Source organism: Microplitis demolitor, chromosome 5 (genome assembly GCF_026212275.2).
Source record: "Microplitis demolitor isolate Queensland-Clemson2020A chromosome 5, iyMicDemo2.1a, whole genome shotgun sequence".
NCBI lineage: Eukaryota > Metazoa > Arthropoda > Insecta > Hymenoptera > Braconidae > Microplitis > Microplitis demolitor.
In genome coordinates, this window is record NC_068549.1 from 18662980 (window position 1) to 18683570 (window position 20591).

At 28.9% G+C, this 20591-nt stretch overlaps 2 protein-coding genes across 2 annotated transcripts; one reads left to right on the forward strand and one right to left on the reverse strand.

Moving 5' to 3' along the window:
• Position 1: 1 nt before the first annotated feature.
• LOC103569092 (tetratricopeptide repeat protein 21B) lies at positions 2-5536 on the forward strand. Its single transcript, XM_014441461.2, has 3 exons — positions 2-2969; positions 4518-4831; positions 4898-5536. The coding sequence occupies exons 1-3, from the start codon at positions 2-4 to the stop codon at positions 5528-5530; spliced, it is 3915 nt and encodes a 1304-aa protein (XP_014296947.1). The 3' UTR covers positions 5531-5536.
• Positions 5537-8434: 2898 nt separating this feature from the next.
• LOC103569108 (proton-associated sugar transporter A) lies at positions 8435-15515 on the reverse strand. Its single transcript, XM_053739355.1, has 8 exons — positions 15316-15515; positions 14824-15086; positions 14204-14455; positions 12497-12747; positions 12304-12399; positions 9830-10242; positions 9570-9744; positions 8435-8665 (listed from the first exon to the last, which is right to left on the reverse strand). Exons 1-8 carry the CDS (start codon positions 15513-15515, stop codon positions 8435-8437), a joined length of 1881 nt encoding a protein of 626 aa, XP_053595330.1.
• Between the last annotated feature and the right edge of the window lie 5076 nt (positions 15516-20591).

Below are 20591 nucleotides of genomic sequence, written 5' to 3' on the forward strand. Positions count from 1 at the left end.
AATGGATAATCTTGACGAATATGATCACCAAGCCATAATAATATGGTATTGTCAAGAATATTATTACCATGGAATGTATCAGCAAGCAAAGCAAGCATCCCACGATTATCCTAACAATGAAAACATTAAAATACTACTAGCAGTGTCTTATTTACTAACAAATCATACCGAAGAAGCTTTGCAATTAGTAACAGACTTAATTAGCCATGATGATACGACATTACCAGCTTTGTTGATCCAAAGTTACGTTTACCGATCGAATAATAATAAAGATAAAAGCTTAGTGACTCAAATAGACGGTAAAATACGTGAAGATCGACGCAAAGCAACTGCTACTGGTCTTACAAGAGCTGCATTAGTTCTATTACTACTAAAAAAATTCGATAAAGCTAAAGATTATGCTGAGAAAGCTTACAAATTACGATCAAATGATTTCGAAGTATTGCTAATAAATGGTCTGATTGATTTGAAATTTAGCATCGGTAAAAATACAAATTATTTCAATGCTATTTCTAAGGAACACAGCAGAAAACTTATCGTTCTTCTTGGTACAGCAAAACAATACGAATTAAATGAATCACATGATCAAGCTATTTTAATTCTCAATGCATTAATTGTAAGATATCCGAAGATTTGTATACCATTAATTGAAAAAATGTATAATCAATTAGCATTGAAAGATTGGGATCAAGTTATCGAAACTGCCAATAGAATTTTGTCAATCGATACTAATAATTTAGATGGTATTAAAGCTAAAACTGTTGTTATTTTTATTCGCGACGGTGATTATACAACAGGGTCCAAAGATATTCAATTATTTTTTCGTAACCTCATGTTAGCTGAACAAAAAAATATTGAAATTATAACAAAAAATATAAAATTATTTACATGTATAATTAATCGGGATGAATTAATCCTCCAAGAATTAATAAAAGTTATGGAAAAATTAATTCAACAGAATTCGAATTTAAGCGAACCAATGATAGAACTCGGTAATATTTTTTTAATGTTGAATAAAATAAAAGAAGCCGAGCATTGGTATCGCAGTGCAATAAGAATTGATGAGTCTTCATTTTCTGCTTTAATGGGTTTAGCTCACTGTCAAGTTTTAGATTCATCACCAGGTTCAATAGATCTAGCCCGTCAACAAATTGATTTTCTAATGGAAGTTCAATCTAATTCGCTAGATCCACGTCTTCATTTTATGTCTGCACAATTGTGCCGCAATGACACAACGAAGGCACTCAATTACCTCAATATGTCTGTCAAATTAATTTTAAAAAACATTGAAAACATTCCATTTGGTTACAAATATTTATATGAACTGAATCCAGATTTTTGTTTAGAAATCGTTAACCAGCATTTAACTCATACACCAACGATTTATAATAATACTGGACCACGTGACGACAATGAAAATTTAACTGTCGTACTATTAAACAAAGTCGCCGACGCTTGTCCCGGTTTCGGAGCAGCCCTTCTGTTACTGGCTAAAGCGTCAATGCAAAATGGCGATTTCGAGGAAGCATTGGCTGCTTTAAAAAAACTTATCGACTCAGTAGACCCGGCGAATGCATCAGCTCACTTGTTGATGGCTCAAATATTCACTCGTCAAGCCGACTATCAATCAGCATCAACAAGTCTTGAAGTTGGACTGAGTTACAATTTTAAAGTTCGCGATGATCCACTTTATCACCTTATTACTGGAATCATTGAACGTAACAACGGAAATTTAGAATCATCAATCACCAGTTTGCGCATGGCAATGACATTAATTGATTCACCCTCTAGAGATACAGTGACTTTATCATCTTCAGACAAAGCGACACTTTATCTAGAATTGATATCAGCTTACAGTGAACTTAAAAAATTTGATGAAGCCGCGGCATTAACGAGCGAAGCTAAAATGCAGTTTGTTAATACTGTAGAAGAAGGTCGTGTGATTATCGGTAATGCTGAGCTTTGTTTGATGACTGGGGATATTGATAAGGCAATAAATTATCTGAATGATATACAAGCAGGCCAACCGTATTATCTACAAGCGCATACGATGCTCGCTAATATTTATTTGAACCAACGAAAAGATCGGCATTCATTCGCTAAATGTTTTCGCGAACTGGTTGATCATTGTCCTGGACCACGGACCTTTAGTATGCTCGGAGACGCTTACATGGCAATCCAAGAGCCAGATCGCGCGATCGAAGCTTATGAAGAGTCGTTGAAAAATAATCCTGGGGATAAAACACTTGCTAGCAAAATGGGAAAAGCTTTAGTTAAAACTCACCAGTATGGAAAAGCTATAAATTATTACAAGGAAGTTGTTAAAAATAAGTCATGTGGAGATCTAAAACTAGATATGGCTGAGTTGTTTATGCGAATGAAACATTTTGATAAGGCTGAAGCTGTTCTTATTCAAGAACTACAGGACGGTAGGATGGCTACGGATTTAGCGAGCCTGGAAGTTCGTGGCAAGCAATTACTGATGCTTGCTAAGGTACGAGAGCGTGCGGGTGATATTAAATTGGCTATTTCGACATTAAAGGAAGCTAGAGAAAATCAGGTGAGATGCATGCAGCGAGCTTCAATTGTTCCGAGTGGTACTGATCAAAAACAAGTACTTGTGGAAATTTGTTTAATGCTTGCTGAGCATTCTACTGCGATACGAGATTTTGATGAAGCTATTGGATACTATAAAGATGCGCTACAACATCGACCGAAAGATATCAAAGCGTTATTGTCACTGGCTAAATTATATATGCAAGTAAATGATCTTGATAAATGCGCACTAAGTTGTAGTGCATTATTGAATGCCGATCCAAATAATGAAGCGGCATCTGTTATGATGGCTGATCTTGCTTTTAGAAAAGTCGATTTCGAAACAGCTGCCTTTCATTTTAGACAGTTATTACTCAGGAAACCGACTTACTGGACGGCATTAGCGAGATTGATTGAAGTTTCTAGACGTACTGGTAAGTTTTGAATTTTTAATTAAAAATAATAACTTGTATTTGTTCTCAAGATGCAATTTGCATAAAATTTTATCAGAATATAATCTAATTAGTCGAGAAGATTTCTAAAATACCATTGGTTTGAAAATTTATATAGAGTAGATCAAAAACATCATATAATTGATTGTAAATTTGAAAATTTCTTGAGTTTTTTTTTCTAAATCACTCTAGAACAAATTTTTTATGTTTTTTTTAAATTTGACATTTAAAAATTTGCGCTCGACCAAATTCGCTATTATGCTGCTCTCAAGCAGAGAAGTTTGGCAAAATGGAACCCCATTCAATAGTGATTACTCCATGCAAACTGTATATCTATATATCTATATATACAAACAAAAGAATTTAAATTATTGAACAGAATTCGAATTTCATCATTTTTAATTCTTTTCAATCAATATTTTTAAACAGGGGTAGAAAAAAAACGTAGAAAAAAATTTTCATTGCTATAGTGTAATATAAGTATCTTTGAAAACATTAAAAAATTAATTATGGGGGGGGGGGTAGAACCCTTAAGGTAGTTGTCCTGCTACAATATTGTCAAAAAGTTATGAGCCATATGCACGGTACGAGTAGGTTAGGTGGTAGTTAAAACGAGGCATTGTTTTTGCTTAATACTGTACCCGTGAGAAGTTTACCTACACACTACTCACAATACGTATACACAAATACTGTTGAACATTTTCTTAAATTATAATTTGACAACGTTGCATATGCTCTACTAATTGCTGCACAGTGTACTGAGTATCTGTTTAAATTTACCGTTCAAATAAAACTGCACATTCGCGTACAGCGTTGTCAGTTTTTTTTTTCTAATTCACTGACATGTATATTGTTTCATTTATTGTTGAACTTTGCATTGCTATTTTAACAATAAGATGGTGAATACTTTTTTTATTTTTTAAAAAATTCAGGACAAATTCATTAATGTTCTGTTAGTATTTCAAATGTTTCTTAGTTTTTTTATTAGAATTACAAACGTGACTTGAAACGCATACTCCTCATTGATGAAGCTGAAGCTAAAGGCCGTAATAAGTAGCGGCCAGAAATTTTTTGCGTGGCCGCTACTTATTATGACCGCTAGCTTCAGCTATCTCCTCATTACTCGCAAAGCTAATTATCCAAACTTTGATTGTAAATATTTCGAATTAGAGATGGTCAATCGACTTGAAATTTCAATGGTAATTGTATCTTAATCCCCTTAATAAGTATAAAAAATTTTAGAACTTTCTGACACTATGTCCACCACCCGACAACTACCTTAAGAAAAAAGGGCATATATCTTCAGTGGTTTTTACTTCTTTCTAGTCCCTTATATTTTTGGTCTCAATATGCCACGTCTGTTGAAAATAAAAAATCTGGAGATTCGGGGCAAAATGGGAAAAGTTTAAATTTTTTAAACCTTTTTGAGAAATCTACCTTCCATTCTTGCTGCTAGAAGATATTTTTTTGTTTATTTTATTTTATTTTATTAATTGGGTATAGTAATTAGATAATTTAATAACGTAACAGGTAGTATTGAAGACTTAAATGAATGGATAGCAAGAGCAGAAGCCGCTACCGAAGGTTCTAATCACGAAGCTGGGTTTTATTATTGCGCTGGATTGCTAGACTGGAGAACTGGTAAATTAAATTCAGCATTACGGAGTTTCAATGCTGCACGTCGTGATCCAGAATGGGGTCAACAGGCTATTTATAATATGATTGAAATTTGTTTGGATCCTGATGATGATTCGGCATTATCTAGTGAAGCTTTTAATGAAGAAGATGCAGAATATCAAGACTCGAGAACTATGGCTTTAAGAACTGCTGAACGACTTTTACAGGTGAGAATTAAAAAAAAAAAATTTCACTTAATTAAATCTATAATTTTAATAATTTTTATACTGTAGGAATTGAACCCCAAAGGAAGTCCTCATGAAATATTAACTCATCGATTGTTAAGTAACTTTTTTTTACTTGCAACAAAAATAAAATCAAAAATAGAGCAAGCGTTACAAGACTGTACGGTATTAGCAAGTCAAGAAACACTTCGAGATCACGTAGGACCGGCATTAGGTCTGGCTACAGCTCATATTTTATTGAAACAAACTCCTCGCGCGCGTAATCATCTTAAACGTGTTTCAAAAAATGTTTGGACATTTGAAGATGCCGAATATCTAGAGAGATGTTGGATTTTATTGGCTGAAATTTATGTACAATCTAACAAATATGACCTTGCTAATGAATTATTGAGAAGAGTACTTCAACACAATGCCACGTGTGTGCGCGCGCATGAATTATCGGGTACTATTGCTGAAAAAGAACAAAACTACAGAGAAGCTGCAATACGCTATGCTCAAGCTTGGAAATTTGGTGGTAAAACAAAACTCTCTAGTGGTTACAAGTTAGCGTATTGCTGTCTTAAAAGTAAAAAATACGCTGACGCTATTCAAGCATGTAATGAAGTTTTACATCAAAATAATGATTTTCCTAAAATTCGTAAAGAAATTTTAGAAAAATCAATCAATCATATTCGTACATGAGATAAAACTTTTTATAAAAATTGTAATTATTTATGGATAATAAATAACAAAATTTTAATTACTTGTTATTCGTTCATTATTTTATTTTAAAATGGAATTTTTATAACCTTTTTTTTCTTTCAATTAAGACGCGTTATCATTTGTTTCTCTATTCGCACTCAACTGGATAAACGGTACTATCTTTGTTGCACTTGTACAGTATATGGGAACTTTGTCCAAGCTTTTCTCGTAAACGAATGGAAATTATCAAAAAATTGAACCGCAGCTCGCTAATTCATAGAGTAAAACATCGTGCCTGTATCTTTATTTTGCGTTTAGAGCTTTTATTTCAGAGAGAAGCTTGAACAAAATTATCTGATAACCGTTCGTAAGGGGGATCACTAATGTGAAGTTTTGAAAAAATCAATTTATTTTTTTTTTTGCATATTTCGATAGTCTCTAGCTTCAAAAGTAACATAAGTAGAATCTCTATAACTTTTTCGTTCTGTAACTTTGACTTCCCTTCATTTTTCCTCTGACAGCAGGGGAAGTGTTCTCCCACTCTGTCACTCAACTGTACATGCGCAAAAGTAAAGCGCGGTTTTGCGTATAGGCGTTGCGCAGAAACTGAGTATTCTAACCCTAAATTTGTGTACGTAAATAAACATTTGAGTTAAATAAGCTTTAATGTGAAAATCATTTAAAAAAAAAAACTTATTTGGTCTCGAAAATACTTTGTTTAAAATTGCTGCAGTTATAACTCGAAGACAAATCATCCAATAGATTTTATTCGAATTGCAGTTTCTTTTATACATGTTTCTACGTACCATGAACCTCCTGTAATTTTGGCAGGCTAAAAATCAAATTTTCGCGCAAAATTTGAAATTTTTTTTTAAAACACCATTTTGTTAAATTTCAATTTTTTTCTTCACCCGAGGGTCAGGGTACAGAAAATACCGTCTAGTTTAATAAACTTTTTGGTTTTTTTGATTTCCGGTACTGCGAAGGTCGCTTTCACTGTAGTAGGGGGACTTTTTTTTTATGATCCTTGAGAGATTGTGAATAATTCGCTAAGTTTTGAATTTTTTGGTCCAAAAATTTTATCTTGTATTCATTATATATCCAAAAATATATCCTTAAAATATTAAAGCATTCTATGCAGTAGTTTTCTACCAAAAAATTCCCGAAAATCATTTTTTTTTTTCAGGCGATCACACTAGTGGTCCCCTTAAACTAAAACTTAACATTAAAAATATATCAGATTCAAATAAATAGATAAATTACTTCAAACATTCTTTTTTTTCAATTTTGCAATGAACATGTACTGTTTAGTAGTGTTTCTTTATATTATAACACATTGTAATATACAATAATGGATTGATCATAATTAATAATATTTACAATTGACACATAAAGATAATTATAATTAATAATCAAATGAATGATAATTTTGTGCATTAACATAACTAACATGCGTTAATTTTTCTTTTCAACTTATCTCTTAACACGTGATCTAGCTAATACTGTTAATAATTATTTTATCACTTGTAGTCACTTTGAACTCTACTAAAAATAATACTAATCATTTTAAAAATAATTATCAAGTTAATTTTTTAACTTGTTCCGCTATTCGAAAATGATTAAAAAAATAATTGTTTCTTAATATTTTTAATTATACTTTAATAATATATATTAATAAATCTTAAATATTCAAATGAAATTTTAAAATCCAACGCAATTTTTACAGATTTTATTTTCTTTCCTTATTTATTATTCATATATATATATATTAGGGCGAGCCAAAGAAAGAAAAAACTAGTTTTTTATTTTTTAATTACCGTAGAATTATCGATTAAGATGATGAAAAAAAAAGCTGGTAAAGTTTGTGCTCTTAATATTAATATTAAGAGATACCTTTTCGTGATTTTTAATTTTCCATTTAAATAACATATGAAAAAAAAATTAATTTTGGAATTTTATACCTCAGCAATAGCACATTGCACGAAGAAGCCCAGCATACATTTTTGTAGGGAATTTAACGCTCTACAAAAAAGCCTCTTATCATTTTTTGATAAATTTATCTGTTCAAAATTTATTGAAGCTTGAAGTCAAATTCATAGTAAATTTTGAGATCTATTTACTTTTCTGGCGAAACTATTAGACTTATCACAAAATGTCATAGGATCGTTTTTGTAGAAAATTTTATTCTTTACAAATAACTTTCAATACAATTTTTTTAAATTCCGCATTGTTTCCTAGTTATTTTCATTTTAATGCCAAGCTCTTGAATTCGATTAAAACACTACTTTTTTTAAGAGCTTGGCATTAAAATGGAAACAACTTAAAAGTTATGCGGAATTTGAAAAAACTTTATAGAAATAATTTGTAGGGAATAAAGTTGTCTACAAAAAAGGTCCAATGAAATTTTGTGATAAGTCTAATAGTTTCGCTGGAAAAGTACAAAGATCTCGAAATTTACTGTAATTTTGACTTCAAGCTCCAATAACTTTTAAACAAATAAATTTTTCAAAAAATGATAATAGGCTTTTTTGTAGAACATTCAATTCCCTACAAAATTATATCCTGAGCTCATCTATACAATGAGCCATTGCCGAGGTATAAAATTCCAATCTCAAAATATTTTTTTAAATAGAAAATTAAAAATCACGAAGAGACACCTCTTAATATTAATATTAGGAGCTCAAACTTTACCAGAATTTTTTTTTTCATCATGATCGATATTTTCACAGTAACTCAAAAATAAAAAATTGTTTTTTTTTCTTTTTCACACAGTATTTTAAAATTTTATAAGCAAATTTTTTTTTTTTTTTTTTTTTTTTTTTATTAAATATACCGTATCATAATTTGAATGTTGTGAATGACAGAAATAAGTTCACACAATATTTAAAATAAGACGATAAATTTTCAAAGATCTAAATACATAATTTGAGTTGCTGATAGTGCTCCGCATGCTGCCAGTGTACTGGCAACACCAACGACTGCAGTCGTAGTTCCCGCGATACTAACGATTGTACCGAGACAACATGATAATAGAAATTGTGCGAGGAATACCATAGATGATACAATTGCTACATCGGTACCTAATCCTCGTACTTTATCATTGTGTACTGCTTCACCTTCCGCTGTAACTGAAAACTGAATTTGAAAATTATTTTAAAATATAATATGTTATTAATTTCCTTATAATATTATATTATAAATTCAAAATCAATTTTTATTCATTTCTAAATATGCTACTAATTTTTTCTGTAATCACTTTAACTGACATCAACACTTCGTAATTAAAAAGGAATTTTAAAAATCCAAAAGTGCACACCTCGAACATTAATGTTATGTTTTAAAAAATTAAATTTCAAAAGTTTGAATCTCCCGCGTTTTTTTCATAGAAATTTCCATCGTAAATATACGGTAATAAAAGTCAACAAAAAAAGTAAGATAAAGAGAAGATTCGTAATAAAAATGGCTGCAGTGTTTGTTTACATGTGAAGTTGCCGGTTTTAACAGTAATGACTTATTATAAAAAAAAACGAGAAGGAGTAAAGTAGTGATTTTCGAAAGGAATCTTCTCTGCACAATTCTGAAGATTGTGAAAAAAAAAATTAAGTCGTTTCGTCAATTCGTTCTCGACATAGCCGTTCTACGACTTTTTTTTGAACCATAGACTAATGCACGTCCACCATAAATTTTTTTTATTTAACTTCTTTTCATATTAATACATATCGGGCAACTTAAAAAAAATATCAGGCTTATTCATTAGTATTCCCTCTTTATATTGATGTGCTTTTCATAACGTGTAAGTGTGATATAAAAATAATATATACAGTTTAATGTGAAGAAATCGCGTGACCTTGACTAGTCGGTTATAAAGCTGCGTTCGAGGCGTGCAAAATAATAATGATGATATACTACAAAACACCTTTATTGTTTTTCATATTTTATGCAAAACATAAAAATCTTTTATTAGCACAAATAAAATAATATTTTTTCTTTGATTTAATGACGGTAGTCATTATAATGCATAATAGTTATCATTTAATACCGTGGATGAAGCATGATAGTGTGCGATTAGTAAATATGGCATTGTAAATAATGTTGAATACATGACGCCTGCAGTCCAAGAAAACAATATTACACCGACTGGATGTTTTAATAAAGCCATCATCATCATTCCCATACTATAAAATAGTAGACCGCAAATGTAAACTTTACGTGCCCTAAAAAAATAATTTAATTGTTTTATTATCTGTAACTACATATATTTTTTATAATTAATGATTTTTTTTCTTATTAAGTACGTACTTGTATCGTTGAATCAATTTTTCAATAACCAAAGAATAACAAGCACATGACAATGAATACATTGACATACCCCAACACCCAAATCTAACTCCAGATTCATATAATTCGCGCTCTTTTGAGCCTTCTGGAGCTTTGGGATTCCCACCGTAAACTGCCTCACCAACGAAGTCGGTAAAATAAAGTGAGTAACATACGTGCGCCATCCAACAAAATAAATTTGTTAAACAAACCATTTTCATACTATGCGGCATGTAAAGTATTGACATTAAATATTCTCGTAATGTTGCTTTAGGATCGACATTTTGATCTTGTTCATTAACATAAATTTCGGGGGTTATTTCTGGTATCATTGGTACTGATCCTTGTCTTTTAGGTTTCGGTCGATCAACTGTTAAGGGTTTCAAATTAAATTCCTAAAATAAAAATAATATTAATAATTATAATTACAATTAGATAGTAGAGGGTCTGGCAAAATATGGACGTTAAAAAATACAAGATGTTTTTTGATCTTGAAGCTGTTATTCACTTTTTGATAATATTTAAAGAAAATAAGAAAACAATCTTGGATTTAAAATGAAAAATTCTTTTCCATTCTTAGAAAACAATATGATATTAAGTGAGTGAATTCGGAATGATTACAGACTTTATTTCAATTGGCATCCCCTTCGATTCAGAGTTTTAATATTAAAAATAATGATGCGGAATGACCGTAATTTTGTTTCGGTCACAAGACGCTGTGTTGACCGTAAGTCTTTTGACCAACGATCCTAATAATTAAAAAGCAATAAAATCGAATGATCTTAAAATTTTATCAGATTTTAGACTGAACTGGTTAAATGTTTTTTTCATGATCCCAGTATCGAAACTTTAAATTTCAGTGTCTGTACATTTAACTCTTGATTTTAGCTCTGATACTTGTCATTTGTTCATTAATCATGTCATACCACTTTTTATTTATGTTAACGACAATTATGACTTCATAATGCAGTCTTATGAAAATGAGTGTAAATAATAAATAGAATCAACAATTTTTTTCTAATCGCCAGATTAAGTATACGTATCACTATTCTGGCTATACGCTGTATAGTCAACTTACTTAACGATACGCCGTTTAGCCAATTCAGCTATACAGAGTATCCTCAGAGTGGATCGTCAAAATGACGATCCGCATCCTTATTTTAGGCATTTCATATATCTCTGACATGACTATTGCACAAACTCTGTATTTAGGCATACGGCAACCCAAAACGATGAAACGTATAGTCAATTTAGTTACACGGATCCTTACGCTGGCGATACAGATACCTATTCCTGCTTAAAAAATCCGATAGATTCTTAAAGCCAAGGTATAAGGCCCTATAATTAACTATAGCACTTCTCATAGAACTTATTCATTCTTATAAAATGTCTATGGGAATTTATAAGAAACTATTGGATTCTATAAGATTTTGTAAACAGGGATATCAACGAAATTACATATCGTTACAAAGGCTATTCGTCGTATTGTTAAATTAAATAAACGAATACTTATCCTAACCTAAATACGTATCTTTATTTTAACGATACTATAGATTATTAAATTAATATGAGAGTATTCCCAAATTAGGTATACGAATCGTTATTCTGACGATACGACATTTGAGGATACAGTGGAAAGTGATTCTGGCGATATTTTTCTCCGCGCGTACGCTAATAGTTGATTACGTCATTGTTCTTAAATTAACTTATTTCTAACAGGCTGTTGACACTAAAACGAAGTTCCAATGCAGGGAATCATCAAAACTATACTGGATAAAACACGATTTTAGACTGCGGAAAATGTCAATCAACTTCACCCTAGTCTGAAATCGTCTTGTTTCATCCCTTGTCACGTAATATACTATTAATTTCCGTAAAAATGATTAAAACTAGTCATTTTATTAAAGAAAGGATTGTTATTTTTATATCTAAATATGGTTACAATTAAAAAAAAATATTATTTTGCTTAAAAATTAATATTTTGCGTAGGGAATTTTACACGAAAAAAAATGAAGTATATAAATTGAGAACGACAAGTAATACAATGATAAAGTGATCGGTAAATATTATCATTCTAAATGGTAATTTTTTCATATATGATTAAAAAGTGAATAATTACAGGATAAGTAAGTAAGTAAGTAAGTATGCAAATTTATTGTCTATGCAAGAAAAATAACTATTTGAAAATCATAACTGACACTTTGAAAATTGGTATGTATGATAAAATTTACTATTTGGAATGTTAAAATTTCCCATATTGACTCCCGGGTTCCGGGTTATAATTTCAAACACTAATTTGTAAAGTTTATTTTTTTCCGTGTAGTTCAAAGAACTCAAAATTATATTTTCAATAATGTTATCAAGCTTTTTAAGTATGGGTAAACAGCAAAAACTTGTATTATTACTTGACCAAATAAACTGGTTATTTAATATATAAAAAATTTTCCATTAATTACTTCTGTGGCTGCTGAATCAGAATTAAGAGTTCCGTACGAAGCACACTCATCATCGGCTATTTTATCATGTTCACTTTTCCTTCGATTATCGTCCATCTTTAATAGATTTATTAAATATAAATAAACTTACCATTTATTAGTAATAATTACTACTATATATCTTATCGTCAATAATTATAAAATGAATACGAACCAACTGGGCTTGCATAGCTTTATATTCATCTCGCTCAAGTAAATAGAGAGGAATTTCTTTGAAACTAGTGATAGTGTAACTGACACAAATAATGAAGATTATTGTTATTAAAGTGAATGTAGCATGAAGATGACCACCAAGAGCTATTCCAATACTTGTTGCATCCCAGTTTATACCACCCAGGCCGTATCCCATAAATCCTCCAAGTCCAGCCATTATTGTAAAAGTACTTAAACCCCGAGCATGATCCTCTAAAAAGTAATTACACATCAAAGTTAATCGTACTTAACTATTATTTTTATTTAACTTTCGTACTTTATGTACACATCACATAGCCTTGGTAAAATATATTTTATATAACGTTGAAATTGTGAGTACAATTAATTTTTTTTTATAGAGATTACGTAAATGCAATATTAATGAGCTTCGTACGCAATTGATTTGTAGAGTCGGTGTGCAAATAGGGACAAATAACAAAAGTAAACAAAAATTAAAAAGAGTGATATTAAAGGGTTATAAAACTGTTTGATGATACATACAACCCTAATTAAAAATTCCGATTAAATCTGATTGAAGCTCGATCGGATTTGATTGGAGTTTAATTAGGAAAATTCCTAAAATAATGAGGAATTTATCAGCTTTAAAAAATCTCTCTTGTAGATCTCATTCATTCTCATAAAATGTATATGAGAATTTATGAGAATCGACAGAAAATTAAATAATAGGAGTTACTATCTAGTTATGGTAAAAATTTCTACCATCAATCAGATAGTAGTAAATGTTATCTAGATGATTTATGCAATCATCTAGATTGTAATATTCATCGTATTTATAATAATTGTTACAATCCTGTATGTTAACTAGAGTTAATTATAATTATTCTAAATAGTTATATTTATAATCCAGATGGTAACAGTTACCATCAAAAAGTATAATTGTTACCATCCTGATAGTAACTGCTTCGAAATTTATTGCAGAAATAAATATTATCATCCTAATAGTTACTGTTATCATCCTGATGGTAATTGTTACCATCCTGATAGTAAGTATTACCATCCTGATAGTAACTGTTATCATCCTGATGGTAATTGTTATCATCCTCATGGTAATTGTTACCATCCTGATAGTAACAGTTTCAAAATTTATTGCAGAAATAAATATTATTATCCTGATAGTAAGTATTACCATCCTGATAGTAACTGTTATCATCCTGATGGTAATTGTTACCATCCTGATGGTAATTGTTACCATCCTGATAGTAGCTGTTTCGAAATGTATTGCAGAAATAAATATTATTATCCTAATAGTAAGTATTACCATCCTGATAGTAGCAGTTATCATCCTGATGGTAATTGTTATCATCCTCATGGTAATTGTTACCATCCTGATAGTAACAGTTTCAAAATTTATTGCAGAAATAAATATTATTATCCTGATAGTAAATATTACCATCCTGATAGTAACTGTTATGAAATTTATTGCAGAAGTTATCATCCAATAATTATTAATTCTATTAAAAAAAATTATAACACTATTTTTGCATTGAAAACCATTCTAATCATTCTAGATGATTAGAATTGAAAATTTAGCATAATAAACACAATCGCTTAATTTTCTGAGCGTATGGGATTTTTTTAAATTTTTTAAGCATGAAGATGTGCTGTTTTTTATTGTTTAAATATTAAAAATATTTATAATAATTTTAACCTGGAATAGTGACATCTAGAAGATAAGCTCGAGCAGGACTTTGACAAGCATCAGCATCAAAATCAAGTAAAACAGTGCCTAAAATAGTAAAAAATATTCCCCACGAGTGTGAAGACGTTGGAACTGTTGCAGAAGTTTCATTAATCGTTTTAGCTGTTAATCGATGACCTAGTGGTGCAGTGTGATTAGGTAAAGGTAAAGGGTCTCCAAATGCATACCCCATTTTCTCGCCGTTCGGTACTAAAAGAAGCCCTAAAATATATTTCTCAGTTATAAAAACATTCGATATTTCATTATTATTATTATTTTCACGTAACCTTTTGTTGCTCGCACTATGAACGTGATGTCACCTTTTGACTAAAATTCCAATAAAAGTTACTGTATGGACATTTGTGACTTAATACTTAACCAATTCTCTTTTTGAAATCTATATTTTTGTTAAATATGTGTATAATTAATAAACACACATTTTAAATATAAAAAAGTATATGTAAGTATAACAAGAATATGAAAAAGCGGTAGTGCTCAACTATGCGAGTTAAATCGGCGAGTGGATGCGAGTAACGAAAGGTTAATTTAACGAGAATTTTCGATTAATAATATATTTTTAAAAATTTTACCCAAAAAAACTCCGATAGCCAATATTATAATAAATGGTCGTCTTCGCCCATATGTAGATCTACAGCGATCACTGACACTTCCTAAAACGGGTGTCACAAAAAATCCTACTAGTGGGCTTAATGCCCAAACTAATGTCATATGTTGATGGTCGACACCAATTTTCAATAATGTCGGTGATACAAATGCTGTTTCAGCAGCGTAAGAAAATTCTATTCCCATTACTGCAGCTGATACTCTTACCAATTCACCGCGTGTTTTTTGTCTTATAAAAAATACAAATTAATATGGTAACTCATAAATTTTCTTTAGCATAAGAAAAAATTTCTTGGCTCAAATAAAATTTTTCTCGCCCCAAAAAATTTTTGTTTTTAATTTATGAAGCGAAAAATTTCTTGAAGCAAATAAAAATTTTTTTTGGGTGAGTAAAAATTTTTTGAGCAAAGAAATCCATTTTTTCTGTGTATATACTAAGTAGTAAAATATTAAAATACCTGTAAACATGTGAGTAATCGTCTAAAGTTCGTTCTAATTTAGGCGGACTACGAAAATGATTAATAACAGCCGCAAAGCCTTGATTTGTTGGTATTTCATTTTTCCATTCTTTCCAACCCGACCACTTTTCACTTACTTTATCACGAAAACCATGAAGACGCCCGGCAAAGCCTTCATAATCATGCAATTTATCCACCATAATAAAAGAAAATTATTTCTAAATTAAATATCTTTCCTTAATTATTTTTTCAATTTCCTCTTTCACTATTCAATCAATTTATTAGTTTTATTTTCAATAGTTAAAAAAAATATTTAATCGATTTAAATTATCCATTATATTAATCTTTAACATTTTATTTATTATTTTAAATGTTAAAAAAATATTTGGTTTTATTTTTTTTATTATTATTATCTGGAAAGTTAATTATTGAAAGTTACACGTGACAGCCTTTGTCATTTATCTAAGCCGAATTAGTCGAAACAAAACAAAGTTAGAGAGATAATTGAATGTTACTTAACTTCTCAAAAAAATTGGCTTTCACATTGGCTTTGAATTATAGATTTTATTCAATTGCAATTATGGAGAACTTTTTTCAATAATAAAATCTTCGAAGTGTCAACTGAATTTTTTACATGAAAAATATATTTTTCAATCGAATTTTCACTTTAATTTTTTCTAAATTTTCAACTTTATCTAAATTATAATTAAAATGTATTAATTTAAAATATTTTAAAAAATATATATGATATATATTTATATTATATAATATGTAATTTTCTAAAGGGCATTATTATGCTACTCTGAGAACGTCCAGCGTTCAACTGATAGTTGCAACTACCTTGCTAGGGGATGAAAACGTAGAAACGTCAAATGAGCGCAATATCATGACGCGAATAGGGGTGTATGTTATGTTCATAATGTATTTTCTTTAATATAAAATAGAATAGGAGTGATGTGGTTGTATATTGTCACTATATTGATAAAAATAATTAAAGACTTCATTGACAGATATATCCTTTTATTTTTTTTACAGTGATTAATATCCGGCTTAATAGAAAAAACATTTTAAAAGATATTACAATATGTTGATGCAAATATATGAGGAAAAAATTAAAATTATGTCGTGAATATTCATCGATAGTCAATATTTATTCTTGGTAAATGATAAATAAAAAATTTTTTTTTACTTCAAAATTATTGATAAGTTTTTATGTTAAAAATATTTTAATTTATTACTAATTCAATTTTTTATTTTTTATTACATGAAATATACTTGCAATAAATTATCTATATTTTTTATAATTAACATATTGTTATCATCTTTACATTAAATTTTTTTTTATTCACTACAATATTTATTGTTGATATTTATGAGAATATAATATTCACAAAATATTTTACTTCTTTTATAAATTGTATTTAAGGGTGGCCTGGTGTGACCGCCCGAAAAAAAGATGATTTTTGGGACTTTTTAAAAGAAAACTACTGCATAGAATATTTTTATATTTTAAGGATATATTTATGAATATGTAATGAATATGAGATAAAATTTTTTGACCAAAAAATTCAAAACTTAGCGAATTATTCACAATCTCTCAATGCTCGAAAAACAAAAATCCCTACTGCTGCAGTGATAGCGACTTTCGCAGTACCGGAAATCAAAAAAACTAAAAAGTTTATTAAACTAGAAGGTATTTTCTGTACCATGACCCTCGGGTTAAGAAAAAAATTGAAATTTAACAAAATGGTGTTTTTAAAAAAAATTCAGATTTCGCGCGAAAATTTGATGACTTTTGGCCTCTCAAAATTACATTTTTCAATCGGTCGGAAAATTGGAAGTTCATGGTACGTAGAAACATATAAAAGAAGCTGCAATTCGAATCAAATCGATCAGATGATTTGTCTTCGAGTTATAAATGCAGCATTTTTGCAAAATGTATTTTTGAGAACCGATAAGCGGCTGCTCTTTAAATGGCTGTAATTCAAAAAAACTATTCGATATGCACTAGAAATTTTAGTATATTTTTGAAGCTGTAGACTATCGAAGTATTAAAAAAAATTGATTTTTTCAAAATTTCACAATAGTGGTCTTTCTTAAATTTTTTTTTACTGTCTATTTTTTTGTATATTTTGAGGTTATGTCGCATATCGATGTTCTGATTAGCAAATAGTCTAACTTAATATTTTTAGTAGGTGATTCTCTGCAATTTTCAGATACGAATAGTCAGAAAAAATATTATTTGAGTAACCTACTCAAAAATATGCATATACTAGATATGAAATTAATTTTTAGATAAAAAAAAATTTTTAAATTACTTTTTTTCCCATAAATAGAGGAATTTCTGAAATGGACAACTGCTAATTAGAACGTCGATATATTCTAAAAGCTACTATATTTTTTTTTTATAATTATCAAATATTTTTTAAACGTACATGAGAATTTACTGAAGATATTCGTAAAAATAACAATTGTATAAATATAAAAATGAACTGAAAAATTATAATTTTTTTTTTTAAATAGTGCATCCATGCTCTTTTTCACGTTAATAGTTATTTTACGATGCAATTTATTAGTGTGATTTCATGACATTTTCTCAGTGAAAGTACCAGATGTTTTCGCAATAAAATTTTTTTTCTTTTAAATCTAAATCGATATTTTTGAGTGTAATTTTTACTTAAATAAAAAAAAGACAGGTAGAAAATAATTTTTGTAAAATCGATGAATAAATGCAAGCGGAAAGAATATTAGTAAAGAAATCGTACAAAGACGACCTTCATAAAAATGCAATAGTCTACACGTCTGACAGTTAAAGATGAAAAAATAAAAATACAAATAATCGTGACAGTGGTAATTAAAAAAAATTTATATGAAAAAAAAAAGTGATAAAATGTCTAAATTGGTATACATATTGTCATATTTACTGATAACTAATTTTATTGTCGGTAAATAAACTGTGCTAGTAAAATGTCTTCTCCAATGAAGCAATATCAATCTGACCTTAAGAGCTGATTACGTTAGTTGCCTTCCGCAAATTGCATCAGTGTAGAATATATTCCTTGTCAAGCTATACAACTCGAGATAGATTGAACGTCATATATATTTGAACATGATAATGATACTATATTTTTTTCTTTAGATGTTTAAAAACAAATAATAATTATTCAATTTAAAAGATACCATAATTACATGACGAGAAAAAATTGAATTGATCATCAATTGAAGTCTAAGAAAAATAATATTAATTGCCAGATAAAATAAATTTACAATAACAATAATTATTTATGTCTTTGATACTTTTTTTTATATTAATAGAATCATATATATTATAAACATAGGAATGTAGATATTAATGAAATAATAGATTTGTTGGCTCTTAACCCGCGATTTTTATTAAAAACATTTTATCTTTAAATTAGTAATAAATGCAACAGTGAAATAGATCAAGTAATAAATTATTTCGTAACTTGAAATTTGTTTATTTACTTTTTATTTTTTACAAAGAATTTTTGTTGCTAAAAAATAAAAAATCGAGGTAAAAACTGATTTTCAAAATTACAAATGTAAATTCTTATATTTGTTACTTCATATATATATATATATATATATATATATATATATATATATTAGACTGGGCCAAAAAAATTGACTATTTTTTTTTTCTTTCGATACTGTGAAAATATTATTCCTGAATGACTAAAAAAAAATTATTGTGCAAGTTTGAGCCCTTAATATTGATATTAAGAGGTGTATCGTTACGACTATTTGTTTTTTTGACAGAAATTTCATTTTTTACCCAAAACTTGTAAATCATCTATCTGAAAAATTTGAGCAATGTATATTCTTAAAGGAAATTGAATTACCTACAAAAAATCTCTCTTAGTAAATTTACGTAAAACGAGCCGTTTCCTTGTAACCGTGCCTTAAATATTGATTTGTTTTTCAAATTCTTTGTTTCTATTTTGGATTTTTTTAACTACTAGAAATATTAAAATTTTTTCTAGTCAAGATATATATTTTTGAAGAAAATTTAATGCTCTACAAAAAAGGTTTCTTAACATCTTTTGCTAAATTCTCTCCTTTGAAAGTTATTCAGGTTATTTAAGTCGTTTTGACTCAAATTTAACTTTGAATAACTGTTGAAGGAGTGAATTTAGCAAAAAATCTTAAGAGACCTTTTTTGTAGGGCATTAAATTTCCTTCAAAAATATGTATCTTGACTAAAAAAAATTTTAATATTTCTAGTAGTTACAAAAATCAAAAATAGAAACAAAAAATTTAAAAAACAAATCAATATTTAAGGCTCAGTTACAAGAAAACGGCTCGTTTTACGCTCATTTACTAAGAGAAATTTTTTATAGGGAATTCAATTTCCTTTAAAAATACACATCGCTCAAATTTTTCAGATAGATGATTTACGAGTTTTGAGTATAAAATGAAATTTCTTTCAAAAAACGAATAGTCGTAACGATACACCTCTTAATATCAATATTAAAGGCTCAAACTTGCACAATAATTTTTTTTAGTCATTCAGGAATAATATTTTCACAGTATCGAAAGAAAAAAAAAATAGTCAATTTTTTTGGCCCAGTCTAATATATATATATATATACATATGTATGTACATGTATGTATACATAATGATTAAAGCATGACTTACTTTTTTTAACGAGATGAAACCTTAACTCAATACTATCAATCTTTGTGCAATATTGGCTCAAGGCTAATTCTTATTGGAAGATATCGAGTCAACTTACTCTCAATTTACACCCCTTATAAAATTTTTCCAATAGTCATTACGAAGGGGAAAGTCCCATGTTGAACTCATATCTATTCATGAAGTTTAAATGCATTAAATTACGAATAAATTGATACATTTTTATTTATTTATTTTTTTTTATTTTTTCAGATAAAACAAAGTGATTTAAAACGTACTATTGGTGAATGAATTTTTGAATAAATTCAATATTTATTTAATGCTTGGTGAGATTTATTTAGTTCTAGAGAAAATTGATAGAAAATTAGAAATGGCCTGGGAATAAAAATAAAGGAAGTGCGGAAATCGTCCTATCAACTTTATTTTCAGTGGGAAGGAAGAAAACCAATAGAGTTTACAATTCTATTGTCGTTTTACTACAGTAGTGAGTAGAGATAAAATCTTTCATAAGAAATAAAATAAAAAAAAAAAAAAATAAATAAAATAATAATCAAAAGATAAAAGATTGGAGAAAAATAATATTACGTTAACAATATGGTATTGTCGGAAAATAATTATT